This window comes from Trichechus manatus, unplaced genomic scaffold (genome assembly GCF_000243295.1).
Source record: "Trichechus manatus latirostris isolate Lorelei unplaced genomic scaffold, TriManLat1.0 scaffold00008, whole genome shotgun sequence".
NCBI classification, from domain to species: domain Eukaryota; kingdom Metazoa; phylum Chordata; class Mammalia; order Sirenia; family Trichechidae; genus Trichechus; species Trichechus manatus.
This window is the reverse complement of record NW_004443944.1, coordinates 2,002,449-2,024,787: the sequence shown is the minus strand read 5'-3', so window position 1 is coordinate 2,024,787 and position 22,339 is coordinate 2,002,449. Positions and strand designations below refer to the sequence as shown.

The 22,339-nt window shown below is 50.4% G+C and overlaps 1 protein-coding gene across 1 annotated transcript in view; it reads right to left on the bottom strand.

Annotated features, from left to right (window-relative positions):
- Positions 1–22,339, bottom strand: part of TAF4 (TATA-box binding protein associated factor 4) — a 157,298-nt gene that overhangs the window by 5,826 nt on the left and 129,133 nt on the right. The window contains exons 14-18 of the mRNA XM_023741421.1: positions 19,469–19,638; positions 18,975–19,105; positions 17,902–18,027; positions 16,756–16,812; positions 16,149–16,268 (exon numbers count right to left, since the gene is read on the bottom strand). Of these exons, the coding sequence (XP_023597189.1) occupies positions 16,149–16,268; positions 16,756–16,812; positions 17,902–18,027; positions 18,975–19,105; positions 19,469–19,638 (604 nt within the window). The remainder of the gene's footprint in view (positions 1–16,148; positions 16,269–16,755; positions 16,813–17,901; positions 18,028–18,974; positions 19,106–19,468; positions 19,639–22,339) is intronic.

Here is a 22,339-nt window from a genome sequence, read left to right as displayed (position 1 = left end):
GAGAAGCAATAAGCAAAGGGGCCGGGGAGAAAACGGTGGAAATGCAAACAAGCAGAGAGGGCGCGTGGTTGCTGAGGCGGGAGCCCTGCTGGCTGCCAGGTACCGTCACGTGGGCTCTGACTCAGTGACCTCATGGACGACCAAATGAAACGTTGTCAGGCCTCTGCCATCCTCCAGCACCAGCGTGATCAAAGGGTTTTGTTTCGTTTTGTTTTTTCTTTTTAATAATATTGTGTTTTTGGTGAAGGAGGTTTACACAGCAGTTTAGTTCTCATTCAACAATTTCTGCACAAGGTGTTCAGTGACACTGGTTACCTTCTTCATGATGTGGGAACAGTCCCATCATTTTTGTTTGGGTTGTTCTGTTTCTACCAATACAGTTTCCCTGCCTCTTACTTTCTCATCTTTGTTTTAAAGTCATTGTCCACCATTCGGTCTCATACAGGGGATGTTTTTAAAAGACCACAGTACTTATGGGGATATTCATTATTTTTTGAGCCAATTTGTTATTTAGCTACAAGGTGATATCAGGGGTTAAGTCTTGGTTCAATGTTTGAAGAGCATCTCAGAGCAACAGTCTCAGAGAGTCCTCCAGTCTCAACCAGTCCAGTATATCTATCTTTTTTCATTTTGGGTTTTTGTTTTTTTAGGAATTCGAGGTTCTGTTCCACACTTTTCTCCCATTCTATCAGGGTCCATCTGTAGTGGCTCTGATTAGAACGGTGGGTAGTGGTGGCCGGGCACCATCTAGCTCTGGTCTCGAGATGGATGAGGCCATGGTTCGTGAAGATGATTTGTCCCATACACTAGCTTCTCATTGAGAAGCTCCAGACGAGTAGAGACCAACGGCTGTATCTCAGATGGCTGCTCACAAGATTGTAAGACCCCAGACACAAGTCACCAAACCAGGATGTACAACATAAACTTCATCAACCGCCAACTGACAGAGGTGTCCCGCGAGACTATGGGGCTAATCCTTCAAACCCAGACATAGGGTTTTCACTGGCTGATTTTCAGACATAGACCACCAGGCCTTTCTTCTTAGTCTATCTTAGTCTGGAAGCTCCGCGGAAACCTGTCCATCATGCGTGACCCTGATGTAAAACACTGGTCAAAGCTTCCAGCATCAGAGCAACATGCGAGCCACCACAAGACAGCAAACGGACAGACAGGGTGGAGAGAAGGACTGCTATTCACGGGATCAGAGCCCCTGAAGAAGAGAAACGAACAACGGAGCAGAACTCGTATCTCAACTACCATCTGAGAGAACTTTCCAGAAATAGAAAAAGACCAAAATCTACACACTGAAAGGGCCAAGTGGGTGCCTGGGAAAATGAACCCAAAACAATCAACTCTGAGATGTAGCCTCGAAAGAGAGTCAGACTGACAGCAGGCTTTTTAAAACAAACATATAAAGCAAGGCAACAATGGAAGAGCATTTTAAAAAAGAAACTTAAGGAAAGAAAGCGGGAACCAAGGATTTGACATCCACCCAAACTGTCGTTCACATCACGACTATGGAGAAGCCGTCCCCACTATGCACAACCTCAGGGAACTCGGCACCCAGGAGCCCGTCCGAGGAATCCACCAGGGAGGCGCTTCCCCCGACCGCGAGACGAATGGGCAACGCCAGCAGGGACCGAGCGCGGGCATGTGCGCCGGGTACTACAGTGAAGAAGGCCGGCAGTGACAGCTCCTCCGGGCATGACGGAGTGCAGCTAACGTCACTGGAGAGGTGGGACAGGCAGAGGTGACTAAGCTCACTGGCCACTGTAGAATCACCAGGTGGGGGCTGATGAATGCCAATATCAACAGGTAAATTAAACAGCAAACAGTTAAGTCAAAAGACAGGGGACTAAGGACTGCTGGTACAGTGGTTAAAATGCCCAAAGGTCGGTGGTTCGAACCCACCAGCTGCTCTGTGGGAGAAAGATGTGGCAGCCTGCTTCCGTAAAGATTTACAGCCTTGGAAACCCTATGGGGCGGTTCTACTCTGCAGGTTCTGTTTTTTGTTTTTTTTTTTAAGGACATTTTGAAAGGCGTAAGTACAAAAGTAACCACTAGAACACAGATGCACAACTTCCTAAATAGCAAAAATTATTTTTAAAGAGCAAAGAACGAGAAACAGAAATATAACAAAATACGCAGAATTATAAAACTTACAACAGAGCCGGGATCAAACATGTCAGTCATACCAATGCGGTGAACGGGTCTAACTCATCTATTAAAACAGACAGACTTATTTGGCTCACCCGAGACCCAGTAAGCTGATGTGCACAAGAGACACGTCCAAAACGAAGCGGTTCCGAGAGGCGGAGAACGAAGGAGCAGAGGAAGGTTTCCCAGGCGACCGGCCATGGGAAGAGAGCAGGAGCAGGGAGGGACGGCGTCCAGTTAAGGCCCGCAAGCAGTACATTCGACGAAGACGGATACTCTGATGCTAAAAAGCTACAGTCCACAAGGAAGCCATAACACTTCGGGATGCTTACGTCCAAACAACAGGGCGTCACCTTTGCAAAACCTCCTGGGGACGCAAGGAGACAAAGACAGAAACGCCAGCAACAGAAGACTTTAGACACCATGCCCAGCACAAAGCAAGTCGAGTGGACAAAAAACACGCCAGGAGATGGAACGCCAAATGCCTGAGCAGCATAACCCCTGAGGTAGAGTTTGTGGATAGCTATCAAGCTCTGTACCCTGATCGTAGAGGAAACGCTTCTTCTCAAGCACTCACAGCACATTACAGAAATCACCCGTCAGACTGGCAAAACTAAAAAGTGTGACGGCACACGTGCTGGCAAGGCCGTGGGGAGATGGGCACCAAGCGTGGGTACTGACAGAACCACACACGTGCACACCTTTAAACCTAGCAAGTCCACTTCCGGGATTCGACCTCCAGCAGTACAAGGTTTTCATTTGTAATTGTTCAATGTCGACAGTAACCTAAATGCCCATTATACGAGAAAGTGGTTGAATAAGCTGTGTTTACCTGAGTTCTACTGACTACACAAAGGCATTCGACTGTGTGGATCATAACAGATTATGGGTATCACTGCCAAGAATGGGAATTCCAGAACTGTGGTGCAGTGACATATTTAATAAGGCCCTTCTAGCCATAGTCTTTGTAACTCCCACCAAATGACTGGGTGGGACTATGCAAATAAGGTGCTTGTGGCCCACTAAGGGGATTGAAGAGCTTGTAATAATGTAATTAAGATGCATGGTACACTTGTGGGGGTGGGATCATGCAAATAAGGTGTATGGAACCCTAACGAGGGGATTGGTCAGTTTTGCCATCCCTCTGGGGTTAAAATGAGCCACCTCAGAGGCAGAAGGAGAGGAGCTCACCACCACCAAGAAAGAAGAGCCAGGAGTGGAGCATGTCCTTTGGACCCTAGATCTTTGCACTGAGAAGCTTCTGGAACGAGGAGACCCAGAGAGAGCTCTAACACTGAAGATAGCAAGAAGCAGCGGCAGACACGGCACAGCAACGGGCATCCCGGTCCACGGAGCGAGAGCGGAGCAAGAAAGCTGAGCATCTTCAAGCAGGAGACTTGCTGGCGGAGTAGGTGCCTCCAGGCACTGGGTGGAGCTAGGTTCGCCAACCCACGGAGCTAGAGCTGAGCACCTGCAGGTTGAGGCTTACTGGAAGAGTGGGGTGCCTTTGGGTACTTATCGGCAGAGCTAAAAGAGCTTTGTAACACTTGCCCAACCAGGGCAGAGGCCAGGCCAAGGGGCCCAGGGCCAGAGAGAGACCTGCCTGCGGGCATGGCTGATAAGAGGCTGTCCTAATCGAAGAACTATGTCCTGAGAGTTCCTGAACCTGAACTGTAACCTGTTACTTCCCTAATGAACCCCATAACTGTGAGTACGGTCTGTGAGTTCTGTGGGGCCACTGCAACAAATTATTGAACCCATGAGAGAAGTAGAGAGTGCCGTGGGACAGATGGTTGGTTTCAGAATTGGTAAAGATGGTGGAGAGAGGAAGTATGTCTGACCTCGTAGGAAATCAGCCTTGGGCTATTGATCTTGATTCTCCTTCCCTTTTGTGAAGTTAGAGGAGGTCAGACGCCCCCACCAAGACATTTTTACAAGAACTCTTAATTGTGCTCATGCGGAACTTGTACATAGATCACTCAAAGGCAGTCATTCAAACAGAACAGGCGATACTGTGTGGTTTAAAATCAGGAAAGGTGTTCACCAGGGTTGATCCTTTCATCATACTTATTCAATCTGTATGCTGAGCAAATAATCTGCAAAGCTGGACTATATGAAGATGAACGGGCCATCAGAATTGGAGGAAGATTCATTAACAACTTGCAATATGCAGATGACACAATCCTGCTTGCTGAAAGTGAAGAGGACTTGAAGCACTTACTAATGAAGATCAAAGACTATAGCCTTCAGTATGGATTACACCTCCACATAAAGAAAACAAAAATCCTCACAACTGGACCAGTAAGCAACATCATGATAAACGGACAAAAGAGTCAAGTTGTCAAGGATTTCATTTTACTTGGATCCACAATCAATGCCCATGGAAGCAGCAGCCAAGAAATCAAACCACATATTACATTGGGAAAATCTGCTGTAAAAGATCTCTTCACAAACCTTAAAAAGCAAAGATGACACTTGGATGACTAAGGTGCGCCTGACCCAAGCCATGGTATCTTCACTTGCCTCCTGTGAACACAAAAGCTGGACAGTGAAAAAGAGCTGACGCACTGAATTGTCGTACGGGCGAAGAACAGTGAATGTTATCATGGACTGCCAGAAAAACAAACAAATCTGTCTTAGAGGAAGTACAGCCAGAATGCTCCTTAGAAGTGAGGACGGTGAGACTTCATCTTGCTTACTTTGGACATGTTATCCGGGGGACTATTCTCCGGAGAACGACATCATGCTTGGTAAAGTAGTGGGTGAGGGAAGAAGAGGAAGACTCTCAATGAGACGGACTGACACACTGGCTGCAACAATGGGCTCAGACAACTGTGATGATGGTGCAGGACTGGGCAATATCTCGTTCTGACGCATACAGGGTCACTAGGAGTCAGAGCCAACTCAACGGTGAGTAACACCGCCACAGCCATAATGGAATACCATGCAGCTGTGCAACAATGAGTTCCATGAACAGCCGTGGAATAAGTTCCAGGATATGCTATTAGGTGAAAAGATATAGCTACAAAAGGGCATCTATATTATGCTACTCTTCAAGTAAGAAAGAAGGGGGCGTAAGAAAGTACTCATTTGCATGGTGAGAGGAAACAGGGTGGTAAGGATGAAGGGGTGACACCTCTGTGTACTTCTGCATATTGCTCTGACTCTTGGAACCACAGCAATGCTTCAGTCAAACAAGCCAAGTCAGCCCACATGTGGGGGCCCAAGATGGAATACGAAGAGTAACCAGTGAGCCTGTCTGTGCTACAAGTCAGCGCCGCAGCCACACAAAAGCGGCGGGCGAGAAAAGCGCTCAGCTAAGGAACTTTGGAAGCAGCATTCTGAACGGATACCACAGGGCTGAAGACAAGAGAACTGCGTATGAGTTCTGTATTCTACTCAGTACATTTGTTTCTCACCAAAAACCAAACCAAACTCGTTGCCATCAAGTCAGTTCTGACTCGGGTTAGTAACGCTGAAACTCCTTTCTCTGTGTATTGTTGCTGGTTGCCGTGAAGTCGACTCCAACTCGTGGTGACCCCGTGTGTGTCAGAGAAGGACTGTGCTCCACAGGGTTTTCAATGGCTGAGTTTTTGGAAGCCGACTGTCAGGCCTTTCTTCCAAGGTGCCTCCGGGTGGGTTCGAACCTCCAACCTTTTGGCTACTAGTTGAGCACTTAACTGCCTGTGCCACCCAGGGAGTCCTGCCTGTGTCACCCAGGGAGTCCTGCCTGTGTCACCCAGGGAGTCCTGCCTGTGTATCAGGATTGAACAAATAGGTAAATACATTGTAGCTCACGAGAACCAAGTTTCTCACAGAAGCAATGGTGGAAGGCTCTGTTACAGACTGAATCGTGACCCCCTACGACATGTGTTGGAATCCTGGCCCCTGGACCTGCGGGTGTGATATCCTGTCTGGAGTCAGCATTTTCTATGTTAATTAGATCACACCCGAGCAGGGCGGGTTCTAAATCTAACTTTTTCTGCGTTATAACAACAGCAGAGCAGACGAAGAGACACGCAGGGGAAGACGCAGACAGAGGACAGAGACAGATGCATCTGCAAGGGCTGCTGGAAGCTACTAGAAGCTGCAATAACAAGGAGGGCCCGCCCCCAGAGCCACAGCCTCCACAACTGTGAGAACATGAATTTCTGTTGTTGAAAGCCACTCACTCGAGGTGTTTGTGTTACAGCAGCTCTAGGTGACTAAGACAGCTAGCATGAACCCTGAAGTGCTGAACTGGGATCTGAGGTACAAGGATAAATCTATTGTTTCTAATGCAGACACACATGGCTGGAAACAAAGGCAAACATAGATGCGTGTGTGCACGTGTGTGCACGTGTGTACGCGTGTCAGCGTACAGACCTCCTGGCTCTTCCGGAGAGGGCTACCAGCAATGATGCTCCAAGAGCAACAAGCTCACCACCATCCTCCAATAAAACGAGCAAAGACTCCTTGGAGAAACGACTTTGTCACTAACGCAAGGAAAACGTAAGGCTGAGCCTGGAAAATGCTGCGTTGTCCGAAAGCAAGCAAATCTTCAAACAAATGCTGGGATATGTCAAAAGGATATGGACGCTTTTATGGATTGAAATGTGTCCCCCAAAAATATATGCTGAAGTCCTAAGCAGCCCCTCCCTACCTGCGAACATGACCTTGTTGGGAAACAGGGTCTCTGAGACATTATCAGTTACACTAACAGAAGGTCCTATTGGAGCTGGGCGGCTCCTCATCCCACCTGAGTGATGTCCTTATAAAAGAGAAGGAGAGACACAGAGACACACACGAAGGATGCCGTATGACACAAAAAACACCTGCAGCCACCCGAAGCTGGGAAGGAGGTTGGAACCGATCCTCTCCCGGAGCCTCAGAAGGAATGAACACTCCCAGCCTTCACAAGTGTGAGACAGTAGACACCTGCTGTCTACAGCTGCCCCCTCTGAGGTATTGTTAGGGCAGTTCTAGGGAACTAACCCTAACACAGCACAAACCAACTTGGAAGAGCAACCAAGGACCAAAGGAGGGACCATCCGGGTAACAAAATAAATAAATGCTAGCACTGGATTCTGACCCACAGAATAAAATAAATACCCTGAGTCCACACGGCTAAGAGTGAGCAACTGAGCAAATAAATAATGGGGGAAAGAGAGGAGAAGAGACAGCTCTCGTGACAGCAGAATTCCAACGGTAAACGCAAAGGTAGGATGAGGTGGAAACCGTGATGAGGCCAGCGCCGCTGTGACAGCTGACACGGGCGAGCGCCATTGTTGGATGCTAGAGTCACTGGGTGAGACCAGGATGGGAAGCAGGTATCAGCACAGTCACTAAGCATCTCCCCACAGGACACTCATTAATCACATAGGGAAAACACCGGAACTTCATAGTGGAAACCCCTGGTGGCCACCAAGTCATCACAGCACTGGGACAAGATGGCACCCTGACAGGAAGCAGAGGACACAGCATCGCTTTTGCGGAAATGGTGCCAAAACTACATAACCTGAATTTAATCAGGAGCAAACAACGAACCCAATTAAGGGGCACTGAGCAAAATAAGTGACCGTTACTCTTCAGACGCGTCAAGATCATGAAAGACAGGAAAGCCTAAGAAAAGCCAGGCACTGGAGGGGGTGAGGGGACGTGGCGACAGCCGTGTCATCCTGGGTGGGATGCTGGCACGCAAAGAGGACATCCTGGGAGAACCGGTGAGACCCGAAGAAGGTGTCTGGTTGATGGTCTGTTACAGGTTCAACTGTGTCCCCCAGAAGTCATGCTGAAGTCCTAACCCTGTACCTGTAAATATGATTTGTTTGGAAACAGGGGCTTTCTTTTGGTATGAGAGCGGGCGTCTTACAAAAAAGGAGTACACACGGGCGGAGTCGCTGGGTGACATCTTACAAAAAAGGAGTACGCACGGGCGGAGTCGCTGGGTGACGTCCTACAAAAAAGGAGTACGCACGGGCGGAGTCGCTGGGTGACGTCTTACAAAAAAGGAGTACGCACGGGCGGAGACGCTGGGTGACAACGGAGGTAGACACAGCCATAAGCAGCAAAAGAACCCCGAGGACTGCGGGGAGCCACAGAAACCAGGAGAGAGACCCACAGGAGTCCCCACGGCCAAGCCCGATTTAGACTCCTAGCCTCCAGACTGGGAGACAATGAATTCCTGGTCTTTAAAGCCCCCACCTGTGGTCTTTTCTGCACAGCAGGGCCAGGTAACTAAGTGTCATACCAGTGTTCAACACTGGGGGGTGCTGGGCGAGAGGTACAGGGAAGCTCCCACAATTTCTGTAAATGGTTTTTAAGTCTAAAATTAATTCAAAATAAAAAGCTTAAAATTAAAAACAGAATAATCAATGTCACTAAATTGTGCATGCAGAAATTGTTGAATCAGTGTTTGTTCTACGGAGTATATTCTCAACAGCAACAAAAGAGATTTTTAAAAAATTAAAAATAACTCCCCTAAGGAAATATTCCTAATTAAAAAAAAGAAATTGAGCCTTGTCTCTGATGAAGAAAGGCATATGAAGGACTTCAAAAACGTTGCATTTTGTATTAATCGCTACCTATGTAAGACACAAATCTCAAGTTCAGAAACAAGCAAAAGCAGCAACGTGTGAAACTCCCAGTAACAGTCTCTTGCGACCTGCTTCATGCATTCAGCAACATCCTCCTCAAAGCACCCACCTCTCCCACCCTCTCGTGTAGGTTTTCTTTGTCCCGTTTTCCCATTTCCGCCCCTGCCGCCCTCGCCCTCCCCACTCCCTCCCCAGTAGTCTGGAAGCACACATCTTTCCTTCCTTCATTCTCCGGGGTCACTCTGGACATCTTCACACTGAATTAACACCTTTCCCAGCCAGCCTCCCCTCCTGGCACGGAGACCCGGGGCCAAAGTGGTCAGGGACGTGGTTACATGGAGCAAAAAACTCATCGATTGAGGATGATGGGAACCAGACTTCTCGCTGAGAAGGGACGGACACACGGAAAGTGGGGAGGCTAGAAAGAACCCTGAGATGCTAGAGCATTCCAAGTACTGATACAAACACACAGAATTTTGTTACACACACGCACGCTCACACACACACACACGCTCACGCATACATACACGTCACACACACGCTCACACGCTCACGCTCACACACGCTCACATGCTCACACATGCTCACACACATACATACACGTCACACACATACGCTCACACACACGCATACATACACGTCACACGATCACACACACGCTCACGCACACACGCTCACACACACACACTCACGCACACACACACACACCTGTGCTCTGACTGCCAAAAGGACGATGAGCACAACCAGCATCCAGGTCCTGGTTTACAAAAACCATCCTCCACCACAAGGAACCAGGGCTCTTCGGAGAAACTGCTCATGAGGGGCAAGGAAAGTACAAATGAGCCTGGAACATCTCGTGACGCCAGTAAAAAGGTACGCTTAAAGAATGAGGGAGACATTTCAAAAGGACACACAAGTTTCCACCAACCCAATCCAGAAAACTTGAGCACAATACAGAATATTGATTACAACCCACTGAGTACACCAGGAATCCACAAATCCATACTGCTGTAGGGGATGGAGGGGTGGAGGGAGGAGGGATGGAGGAAGGGAGGGAGGGGGGGAGGGAAGGAGGGATGGATGAATGGATGGATGGACAGATGGAGGGAAGGAGAGATGGAAGGAGTGATGGATGGAGGGATGGAGGGAGGGAGGGAGAGAGGGATGGAGGGAGGGAGGGATGGATGGATGCGTGGATGGATGGATGGATGGATGCACGGACGGATGGATGGATGCACGGACGGATGGATGGACAGACGCATGGATGGACGGATACACGGACGGATGGTCGCATGGACGGACAGGCGCATGGATGGATGGGAGATACAAAGTCTCCTCCTACGGTAGAAGGCAACTAGGAAATGAAGGCGTGATTGACGGCGGTAACACACGGGCGGGAGCTGTTAGTGGATGCAGAGGTTGCTGGGGGAGGTGTGAAGAGGAACAAGTATCTGCAACAACAGTGGCTACACAGCGGAGAAACCCTGCCGACGAACGTGACCAGGTGGTCAGTGTGGCGGGCGGGCCTCCTGGTGCCCTGCCGTGAAGACCTGTCGGAGCCCCCCACGTATGCGAGACCACTCAGGTCTGGCTCTGTTCTAAACGTGGCGGGTTTTGCTTCCTTATCTAGTTCTATCTTTTCTGTGGGGATTCAGCTCAGCACTAATTCGGAGTGTTTCTGCCAAGAACGCATAGCCTGAGTGTGGCCCAGAGACATGCCCTCACAGACCAGGTAGAGGGCCATCCCACAGCAGGAAAGGCCTGTCCTCTCAGGACACCGAGCACAGGGAAGTTCAGGAGACAGTGAGGAGGCCTGAGAACCCGTGGATGGGCTCCTGGGCCGAAGAGGAAAAAGAGACGCTGCCCAGGTGGGTAGGGAGGTCTGACCCGGCTTGCGGACTGGACGGCGGTGGTGCCTCAGAGTCGACAGCCTGACTGGACGGCTACACGGCAGGACCAAGAGAGCGCCTGACAGCATGAGCACTGGGGAGGGGGCATATCAGAGACAGGTTTTTAAAATATGTATACAAAACATACACAAGCACACACGTACTCTGTGTGCGTGTGGAGAGAGAAGGTGATGAAGCAAATGGAACAAAATGTTAACCACTGGAGGATCTGAAAGAAGGGGGCGCGTGGTTCTCTGCCCTGTTCTTGAACTTCTCTGTTGGTCTGAATCTATCTCAAAATAAAAGAAAAACATTTTGAAAAAAGTTAATGGATATACTCTAAGAAGGTGGTGGAGGACAGTTTCCAGATTTTCCTGAATTCCCACAGAAAAGACAGAGCAACTAGATGCAAACTGAAACCCGCCATATTCAGAAGGGAGCCGGGTAAAGGCGAGCCGCGAGCAGCCGTGGACCTGAGTGGTCCCGCGTGTGGGGGACCAGGAGGCCGTCGGTGCAGAGAGGAGGCCCATCTGACAATGGCCAAAGCTAGGAGGGACTCTGTTCACACAAAGAGGGGTGAGTGCAGGGCGAGGACCGGGCAGCCTTACCACCAGGACACTCAGAAGCGACCCTCCAGCACAGGTCCCCACAGGAGAGAATCTGCAAGGAGGGTGGTGATGCTGAGCAGGATGGGGACAGTGGAGACACAGAACGTCTGGGAGGGGACAACCGTGAAATCTCAGAAAGCAAGTGGCCGCATTTCGGCACTAAATGCCCACCATAGAGGAGGTACTCTGTGAAGACCTTCAGCACAGTGGCCTCAGACCACACCTCCCCTTAGAAAGACGCAGAAAACGAGCAGCAGAAAAGCCCGCACGAATTACTGTTAGAACAAAGAAAAGTAACAGAGAGAAGGGCTGTGGGCACCGAGCTTCAGGCTGCTGCCCCTAGGACGCCGTCACGCACCTCCACGGGGGAGCTCAGCGGCACCAGGGGCTTGCCAGGGATGGAGCCCGAGGAAGCCTCTGGGTCAGCTGCCCACCTGCAGGGAGGTCAGAGGCGCATGCAGCACTGCACCACGAGAGCGCACTGCACCATGAGAGCGGACCCAGCAATTCCAGACCCTGGGAAACTACAGGTCACGTGACCGGGTTGTGAACGGGGCAACTGCAGCAAACAGAAGCGACAGAGGGGCCTGGAGGCTAAAGGAGACTCAGAGGCCTTTACTGTTCACTTTAAGCCCCGTGTCCAGCGACGCCCGGCTGGGTGACCAGCGCTTCCTGTGTCCCTGTGAAATCTGGACACGGCTACTTTGGAGGAGGTGGGGGCTCTGGGACAGCACACGGCAGGGCCCCTGGGGAGGGGGCTGCCAGAGTCCTACCTCCTGAACTAGACAGTGCCTTAAAGGTAGTTCACTGAGCAATGAAAAATCCAGCCAAAAAAAAAAAATGACTATCTTCACCCTCCTCTCAAAACTATAAGGAACTTACAACACTTGAAGGGAGCCCTGGTGGTGCGGTGGTTAAGTGCTCAGCTGCTAACCAAAAGGTTGGTGGTTCCAACCCACCAGCCACTCGGTGGGAGAAAGATGTGGCAGTCTGCTTCCGTAAAGATCACAGCCCTGGAAACCCTGTGGGGCAGCTCTGCTCCACGCTGCAGGGTCGCTGTGAGTAGAACTGACTTGACAGCAATGGGCTTGCTTTTCTTTTTTTGTTACAACACTTTAATTGCCCTTCTCAATTTATGTTGTTACTGTCTGAGATTTTAATTTGTTCTTGGTTTTAGACTAAATTTTTGGTGCAGGCTTTCAGGCTCTAGAGCTCGTTAACACAGGCCGGAGCCCAAATAAGTGCAGGCTCTTGCTAGAAGCACTGCCCCCCCCCATGTAAATGCAGGCTCTTGCTAGAAGCACTGCCCCAGCTCGTTCCTGTCCCTGGCTGACGTTCCCAGGACCCATGCTGGCAGAGCCTTTGCCAACCCTCAGGAACCTGTACTTTCCTCTGATTCCTCCCACCTAGGGATTCCCCTACTTTGCCTACAGCTCAGACTTACATTAGAACAAGACGTCTGGGTTTCTTCCTACACTGTATCCAGCACTTTTACCTGTGTGACACGGGAAGGAATTTCTGCCAGCCTCCATATTGCCCACAGCCCAGCTCTTCGTCCATCTTCACGGCCTCTCTCACCACCAGGAGAGCACTAGTCAGACACCCCAGTGCTGAGGACTCCAGATGGCACAGCCCGCGTTCCCAACAGCCCTGGGGAGCACAGCGCTGCCTGGGGAAATACCACCCTGACCCAGTCCCAGAGCTTCACTCATGACTCCCAAATCTGCACCGCCGGCCCCCATCTCTCATGAGCCCCAAGTCAGCACGGCCGGCCCCCGTCTCTCACGAGCCCCAAATCGGCACCGCCGGCCCCCGTCTCTCATGAGCCCCCAGTCAGCACGGCCGGCCCCCGTCTCTCACGAGCCCCAAATCGGCACCGCCGGCCCCCGTCTCTCATGAGCCCCCAGTCAGCACGGCCGGCCCCCGTCTCTCACGAGCCCCACATCGGCACCGCCGGCCTCCATCTCTCGTAAACCTCACGTGTGACAACCCCACAGTGAGCACGGAGGAGATTCGCGAGGCGCTGATTTCTAGCTCCACCTGGTCTCCCCCCCGTTCAGTAAACAGCATCACACACTCAGCGTACACACCAGGAACTTACCAGGTTATTCCTTCTTTTCCTCCACACCGAATCTATCAACAAGTCCTATTAATCCCACCTCTAAAATTCCTGATTCTACCACCACCCTCAGGCTACCAACATCTCTGAACTGAACGACCCCCGTGTTCTTGGGCCTGCAGTAGCGTCTGCTCAGCGCTCCACGCCCTCTCCTCACTGCTCTCTGGGTGGGTTTGAATGCCAGTGGCCTGCGGGGCTGTGGCATCGACCCAACAGCCCCCTCACACAGTGGGGCTCATCCCCTCCTTCAGACCTCAGCTTACATGTCAACTTTCCGGAAAAGACATCTCTGACCACCTGGCCTAAAACGGGTTCCGGTCTGTCTGTTTTCACCTCTTCCAAGTACCTTCGACCTGGGTGCCCTGGCTGTTCCCTGGCACCACCCTGTCTCCCCCACCCGACGGTACCAGGAAGCAGGGCCAGGTCTACCTTGCTCACCACGCTGGCGCAGCACTTGGAGGCACTCAGACAACACCTCTGAGTTAGCGCATCATCTCTGGCCTCGCAGAAGCCCTGCGAGGCGGTGCTGCGTCTTCATTTGGAAGCTAACTCGGGCTCAGACAGGTGAGTGTCTTGTTCTAGGTCAGACAACAAGTCTGGGGCAGAGGCAGGAGTTTAACCCTGATCTAGCTGATTAAAAAGAACACATTACAGAGACTTCTGTAATAAACGACTAGGACCTAGATGATGCAGATGAGCAGCTGTTTCCAGGAAGCTGTGACCCTGAGACAGGGGTCATCACTGAGCCCACGACCACCTGACTCAGAGCTGGAGCTGGAACCTGGCACGGCCAGTCCCCCAAGTGAGCAGCAGAGACAGCGTTTCGGCAGCTGTACCCAGAGGGAGGAAGCCCCAGCTGCGGCCTGAGGTGGGCTGTACACAAGTAGGGCAAGACCCCACAAAGTGTACAGATGGTAGCTGCTATGGAGTGGGAGCAAAAGAGAGCTATGAGAGGACAGGTAGGGTGCAGGGAGAAGTGCAATGCCAGGACGCTGCAGGTCCCAGGGTGGAAATATCTCGCTAGCCCCTCGGAGTCCCGCTTAGATGCCGAAATGCCTTTCTCTAGGAACAAGGACCACCCTGACAAAGTCTAAAACCAAGCCCTGACAGGAAAGACACGGTTTGAAGGTTGAGACCCGCCAAGCTAGAGAGGCTTGAGAAACATGTCTAGATTCTTACTAACAAAATGTAAAACCAAGCCTCCATGAGTTCCACATACTCAGCCAGAAACTGGACTGCCTATTAAAAGAAGAACCAACACTCTTCAAAGGAAGAAAACAATCCAGGGTCTCTCAACATGTCATCCACAATGTCTAACACTCAATCAGCAATCACTAGACATGCACTCAGACATGAAAACATGATCCACAGTCGAGAAAATAACAGCTTCAACAGAAACTGAATCTGAGATCCCAGATATTGGACTTGACACAGACTTTAAAGCTGCTTTTATAAATATGTTCAAAAAATTGAAAGAAAATATATGGTCTCAAGTGAACAGGGAACCTCAGCAAAGAATTAGAAACTATTAAAAAAAAAAAATACAAACAATGGAAAGCCTAGAACTGCAAAATACATTAACAAACAAAAACTTCACTGGATGGGCTTAATGGCGGACTGGAGATGGCAGCAGGGTCACGAAACCTGTACACAGATTAGTAGAAATTATCCAGTCTGAAGAGCAAAGAGAAAAAAAAAAAAAATGGAAGAAAAACAAACACAGCCTCAGAGACCCATAGGGCAAGATCACAAAATCTAATATATGTGTGACTAAAGTCCCACACTGAAGACATAAGAGTGACACAGAGAAAACACTTGAAGAAATAAAGTCCTAAATCTCCCAAATTTGATGAAAAACACTGACCTACAGATCTAAGAAGCTCAATAAATTCCAAGCAGGATAAATATAAACGAATCTAAACACAACACAGACAAACTGCTAAAAAACAAAGATAAAGAAAAAAAATCTCAGAACAGCCAGAGAAGAGAGATACATTATGTTTGGGGAACAAGGAAAAAATTATAGCTGGACCCCAGAGGACAAAAGAACAACATCTTTAAGGTGCTGAAAGAAAAAAACTGTCAACCCAGAATTTTATCCAGGGGAAATATCCTTCAAAAATGAGAGTGAATTATAACCACTTCAGGTAAACGAAAGCTGAGAGAATACGTCGCCAGTAGACCTGCACTACAAGAAATGCTAAAGGCTGGTCTTCACACCAAAGGGAAATGATGTTGGATAGCAACTCGGATCTATAGAAAAGAATAAAGAGCACCAGAAATGGTCAAATAAGTAAATAAACACAAAACACCACGTGTTCTTTCTCTCTGTAACTTACTTAAAAGACAACTGACAGTTAACAGAATGACAACACTTTAAGGTTAGGCTTCTAACTACTCTAAGGATAAAGATATGACAACAAACAAGCAACTAAATGTTCAGGCGAGCGAACAGGTAACGGCTCCCTTCCTTCATAGGCTATCCACTCCGACAGAGGCTGACCGCATGTACACCCTTCAGTAAGAATACTTACCCATTATTTCCAAAGTCAGCCTAAACCTCATCATATTAAACTACGGTAATCTAACTTTCTCCTGGAAGGAACTTTTAGCTCATTTTGATATCCACGAGTAAATTACTTGAATTTAAAGTATCAAACGTAAAACAAATATTCCAAAGAGTTTAAGACAAAATATGAATGGTAAGAAAGCTGGTTCTCCCACCTGTGTCTGCACATGCATGAGCCGTCAGGTGCCCCCCAAGGCCCCTCCAGACCTAAAGCCCCATATGCCACTATACCTCTGTTCCTGATCCCGGTCCTGGAGAATCCACTTTCCTCTTTTTCCTGGGCCCGATGGCCGCTAGGGCCGTGAGGTTGGCATCTCGCTGTCTCATCTGGGCCAGCTCCTGTTGCTGCATCTTGGTTTTGAAAAGAAATGAGAAATGTCACTTCTTGCCTGTCTTGTACTTACTATGAAAGCAGTATGTAGACATCAAAGGGTTTTTGGATATGTTCTGTGATTTCTTAAATGCTTTGATTTTCTTTTAATAGTTAAGCATATCACTTCTATAATCAGCAAAATATGGACTGTTTAGAAAAGCAGAAGAAGCCCATCCTGGAAAGCTCAGAAAAACAGGGACAAGCTGAAAGCACAGGAGCTAAACGCCACCCAAGGAGAGAGCACTGTTAAATTGAAAACATAAAAAATAGGACACAAATGCTTTGCAGAAGAAAATATTTGGCAGGGTGTTACTTAAACTTCGCAACCATTGTAAATCGCACTATAAAAGCCCACTGTGCAGAAACACCGCCCTTCCCTTAATTGTCTCTCTTGTTACACCTTCAGGCTGAAGACAAGCCTGTTTTCAGGTGTATAAAAAAGAGTCTGTGCCTGAAATAGCCTACCTCTTTTGCTTTCTGTTTCAACCTTAATTGTTCTGGATCTTCTTGTCTGGATCGAGACTATGTTTGGAAAAAGTAGAAAAGAAAAACAAGTTATGATGAAAATGGTTATCACCTAACAAAGCCGCTCTCCTGTTCGTTATACACGATGTCCTTAAGTCGTACGGCAGACTGCATATTGAAATTTTAAAACCCTTACAGCCAAAAGATGAATGCACATCGTGAAAAAGGAACTTCTTCAGAAAGCCGGTATCATCTGAAGAAGGCATGGCCTCTGGCACAGTCTACCAGTTACAGGGATCTGACGTAAGACAGGGTCAGTGTGTCCAGCGCAGGCCTCACAGGCCTGGACTGTTACTGGTCCTGTCCCCACCCACGACCACTGACAACCTAGGTACCACTCCCACTTCAGGATAACCTTCTCCACAGAATCATGGTCTCGTTTCTGAACCTGTTAATAACGAGGTATGTTTCCAAAAAGGAGCCCTAGTGATGCAGTGGTTAAGCACTCAGTTGCTAACCGAAGTTAGCAGTTCAAACCCACCAGCCACTCCGTGGGAGAAAGTGGGGCAGTCTGTTTCTGAAAAGATTACAGCTTGGAAAGCCCTAGGGGGCAGTTCTACTCCGTGCTACAGGGCTGCTATGAATTAGAATTGACTCAACGGCACTGGGTTTTATGTTACCAAAATACACCAAACCCACTGCTGTTGAGTCAATTCTGACTCATAGCGACCCTACAGGACAGAGTACAACTACCCCTATGGTTTCCTGGCTCAAAATGTTCTTCTAGGTCAACACAAAGAATCGCTGGGCATCTAAAGCTCACGTGGGCTCAGATGAGGTGTCACAGGGAGCCCACTCCACAAGCGTTTCTAGGGGTAAATGGTAGCTACACTTGGAGGAATCTGAGGTGTTAAGAACACCTATGCTTCACACGTTTACATCAGCAGGGGATGGAGTGAGTGAGTGTGGGGAGGCTCTTGCAGTTCCTTCTGCAGCACCCCCTCTTCTCGCTTCTTCCAGGCCAGTCATTCCACTGCTCTGGACACCCAGAAGTCTCCCGACCTCTACCTGAGCTGAGCGGTGGAGGCAGGAGTTGGAGACGGAGCGGCTGGGAGAACAGCCTGATCCTGTGAACCCAGCACTTGCCTTGGCGGCCCGCATCAGGATTTCTCTCTCCTGCTCATCTTTCCTCTGCTTTTCGATTTGATCGAGCTGTTCAAAAAACTTGAGCTGAGCCCGGACATCGCTTGCCTGCTCGTATCTGTCATCATCCTGCGAAAAGAGTAAAAACACTGTTTGTCATAAATAAGGGAATTCAGCAAGTAAACGCGGGTGCAGCACAGCTGAGCCGTCTGGGTATGCTGCGTCCTCCTTCCAGCCTCTTCCACAGCTGGTTTTACGACTGGTGAGGGACTGGAACAGCTCCCACCTCACCAGCCTGATCCTGGGCCCGACCGCCGTGTGTGCTAATACACGCAGGGGGAAGAGTTCCTGTTGCTTATCACAGGGGAGAGGCCGGGTGGGGTGTTTTCCATCTCACACACTGTGGTATTGTTTGACCTAACATTTTAAATCTTTTGTAATTAGGTAAGAACCATTGTAAATGTACAATGGTCTACATGTTTTCATGTTAAATGTTGCTCCAAAGGTGCTGACTCCTGCAGTGAGCGCCCCTCCCCGCACCCTGCTGCCCCTCCTGACAGCCCATGCTCCCCGGTGTCCTTGGAGTGGTGGTCACAGGGTTTCTAAGATGGGGGCACACTCTGCCTTGAAAACCTTCTCTGTGAGGCTGGGGCTGACAGATGACCCGCAGGGAACAGGACAATGCTCCTAGGCCCACGGTCAGGCAGGACAGGACACTCACTTAGGGTCAAGGTTTGGGCGGTGGCTGGGGGAGGGGCCGTGGCGTGCAGGTGCTGGACCCAACCTGCAGGGTCCCGCTGGCTCCTCCGCCCCAGGGCTGAATGAGGGGAAGACTCCCTAATTTACTAAGCTGACGGGGTTCCCTTTCTACTGTACAATCCCCACAGAGCGGCATCTCCGCCCCACCGTCCCTACAGCTAAAAGAAATGAAATCTATTTCTGTGTAAAATTCAGAACAAGTTCAAAAAGACCCCTCCCCACCGCGTCTGCCTGGACGTGGGAAGAAGCTTCCACCCAGTGCAGTGTCGCGAGGCCAAGACAGAGGGACGCGCTCTTCAGGGAAGCAGCACCCTTACCTTGTAGGAGAAGTTCTTCTGCTGCGCCGTCTCGGATATTTTCTCCACAAGATTCTGCAGCCTCTGCTGCGTGGCGTGTGACACGTAACTTACTACGTCTGGATGCAACTCCGTGATGCCGTGTTTTTTACCTGGGTTAAAGGTCAGGCAATGAAAAAGGGTATTTCCAGTCACTTAAACATGTCTCTCTCCTCAAGACTTCCCTGCTTTTTCTCTCGTCCGCCAGTTACTGCTTCGTGCCCTCTGACGGAGCCCCCCGGGAGTGGAGGAGGGTGGTCCAGGCACCTCAGCTACCTGAGAGCTGTCACCGTGAGCCACAGGGACATAACTGTGACACGGGCAGTTACCTGACAAGGTACACCACCTGACGCCAGCCGCCGACAGCAGGGCTGCTGGTAAGAGGAAACCTTCAAAACGAGTCTGTGTTAAAGTCACGGTGCACACCTCACCCACGCGTGGACACTCCTGGTCATGGTCATCAAACACCAACTCACCTATTTCTAATATTCTTCTTTGTAAAGGAGCTGGGAGGAGGAACGTTTCGTCTTTACAAGACCTCGTGAGCGTGCCCACTAGTTCAGAGTTTGTGGCTAATATTCTCGCGCTTTCTTCTGACAAGTTTACTCCCGCCATCGAGGCGACATCATTGATGTCATCGTCGTCCCTAGAGAACAGGAGGCGAGATCACAGTAACTGCACAAGGAACACGTCAGGAGGTGCCTTCGCTGGCTCTGACCCAGGGCAGTGATGGTGAGGGCTGGCCGGGGACCTCCGGCAGGAGCACGGCTGATGCCCACTCGGGCCCTCTATCCCCAGCTCCTTCCCTCCTGCGTTCCTTCCACAGCCTGAGAGGGAGCTGCCTAGTTCATCTGAGCATTAATCCCTGCTTTCAAAAGGAGACCCTTTTGTGTGGGGCTGAAGCCAGGACCAGTTCTTAAGTGCTCACAAGTGTGTAAAGAGTTCGGCACAGCAGGCACGCAGGTGGGGAAGCAGAAAGCAAGAACACCTGTTGCTCGGAGGCGTCTGTTCCAAGCGGAGGCTTGTTCTGGGTGTTTCTTCCACTCACAGCCAGCATCCGTTTCTTTTTTAAAACAATCACAAACTCACAGAGAAGTTGGAAGAACGGTACAGAGACATTTTCCGGATGCATTTCCTCCAGACAAGGGTGTCCCCCACGGAACCACGGGCCCCTGGCCCTCCTCAGACCCCGAGTCGGGCTGACTGTCCTGACGATGTCCTCCACGGCAAGGGTGCCACTCCGCGTCTTGGCTGCACTGAGTCCCATCTTGACTCCCCTTGAGCCTCAGTTCGCTGACCCGAGCTTGGGGCCTGATGCTCTTGAGGCTCTCGGGCAGGAGCTGCAGAACGCAGCACGCCACAGGCCAGGCAGCCTTGGTGGACATGCACGAAGCGGCCGGCCTTCTGCTCACTGTGTGACAGGTGGCCAAGCTCAGCCGTCCTCACTCGGTGCACTCGAGCCTGGGGCACCTGCCGGCCGTCCACCACCACATGACTGTCCCCTGTGGTCAGTGAGTACTTCCTGGGGGGCACGCTGAGATCACGGACACCCCACTCTGTATAAACATCCAACCTACTCGTGATCGATGTCTGCACGGACTTGGGGTTTCCAATCTGACTCAGTGGTTTGAATCTGTCACCATCACTACGAGATGTGCTCTCACTGTCCCCCATGCAGCCATGGGAAGGTCCATTTGAGAATGTGAACTTCTCAATCTTTGAGCACTTCCTGCTTTGGGCGTTAACGACATGGTCAGCTCCCCTTGCTCTACTCCTACCCCAGCCCTGGAACCAGCCTGTCCTCTGAGGGCTGCTTACTTTGGGAGAATGGAATTTAGAAGACAAGATGTGGGTGCATGGTGTGCCCATGCTGCTGGGGTGTCACAGTGCCTGGGGCTCACGGTGGACAAAGCAAGGAGCTTCCACCTACAGTTGTGTCCAAATCCAGCTCTGCAAAGCAGTGAATTGCTTTAATTCAGTCCTTCTAGCCATGGTCTTGTAACTCCCACAAAACAACTGGGTGGAGCTATGCAAGTAAGGTGCTTGTGGCCCATCAAGGGATTGGACAGTTTTGCTAATGCAAATAAGGTGCGTGGAACCCTTCAGGGGGGTAGCACCGTGCAAATAAGGTGCCTGGAACCTTTGTAGGACATTGGTCAGTTTTGCCATCTGGCTAGGCTTAAAAGGAGCCAATCCCAGAGGCTGGGGGGAACCTCACTACCATCAAGAAGAGCCAGGAGTGGAGCACGTCCTTTGGACCCAGAGTCTCTGCACTGAGAACCTCCTAGACCCTGGAGACAAAGAGAGCTCTGGAGCCAGCAGTGGTGCCAGATGGTAGGAACCGGGAGAACAGCTCAAGACAGCACGGTGGGCTTCCTGGTCCACACAGCGAGGTGGCTACGGTGGGTGTGCTGTCCCAGAGTGAGAGAGCTGAGCACCTTGACAGGATGCTGGCTGCAGAGTGCATCCAGGCACTTGTGGGCAGAGCTAGGCTCCCCGAATCACTGAGCAAGAGAGCTGAGCGCCTTCGGGCAGGAGGCTTCCTGGTGGAGTGCAGTGCGCGTCTGGGCACTTACTGGTGGAGCTAGAGAGCTTTGTAATACTTGCCCGAGCAAGGGAGAGGGCAGGCCGAGAGTCAAGGGCCGAGGGCCAAGGACAAGGGCCGAGAGAGACGCCTGCCTGTGGGCAGGGCCGAGGAGAAACTGTCCTGATCGAAGAACTATATCCTGAGTCCTTCCTGTTACCTCCAAGTTGATTCTGATCCTGAATTGTAACATGTTACTTCCCTCATAAACCCCATAATCCTGAGTACCGTCTGTGAGTCAGTGTGGCCACTGTAATGAATTACCGAACTCAGCAGAGAAATAAAGAGTGCCGCGGGAGGGATGGCTGGTGTCAGAACTGGTGAAAAGGTAGGAGAGTGGAGGTGTGTCTGACCTCCTCATAGGAGTCAGCTTTGGGCTGTGGATGGTGATTTTCTCTCCCACTCCTGAAGTCAGGGGACTTGTGACACCAGCCCTTTTAACAGGCTCTGTACACTGAAGTCCCCGAGTTTACACCCACACATCCACCTCCATGTACAGTCGTGTCTACACCCAGCTCTGTACACTGAAGCCCCCGAGTTTACACCCCCATGCCCACTTCCATCTATAGCAGTGTCTATACCCGCATCTGTACACTGAAGCCCCCGAGTTTACACCCCCATGCCCACTTCCATCTACAGCAGTCTATACCCGCATCTGTACACTAAGTCCCCGAGTTTATACCCGCACATCCACCTCCATCTACAGCAGCGTCTATACCCGCATCTGTACACTAAGTCCCCGAGTTTACACCCGCTCGTCCAC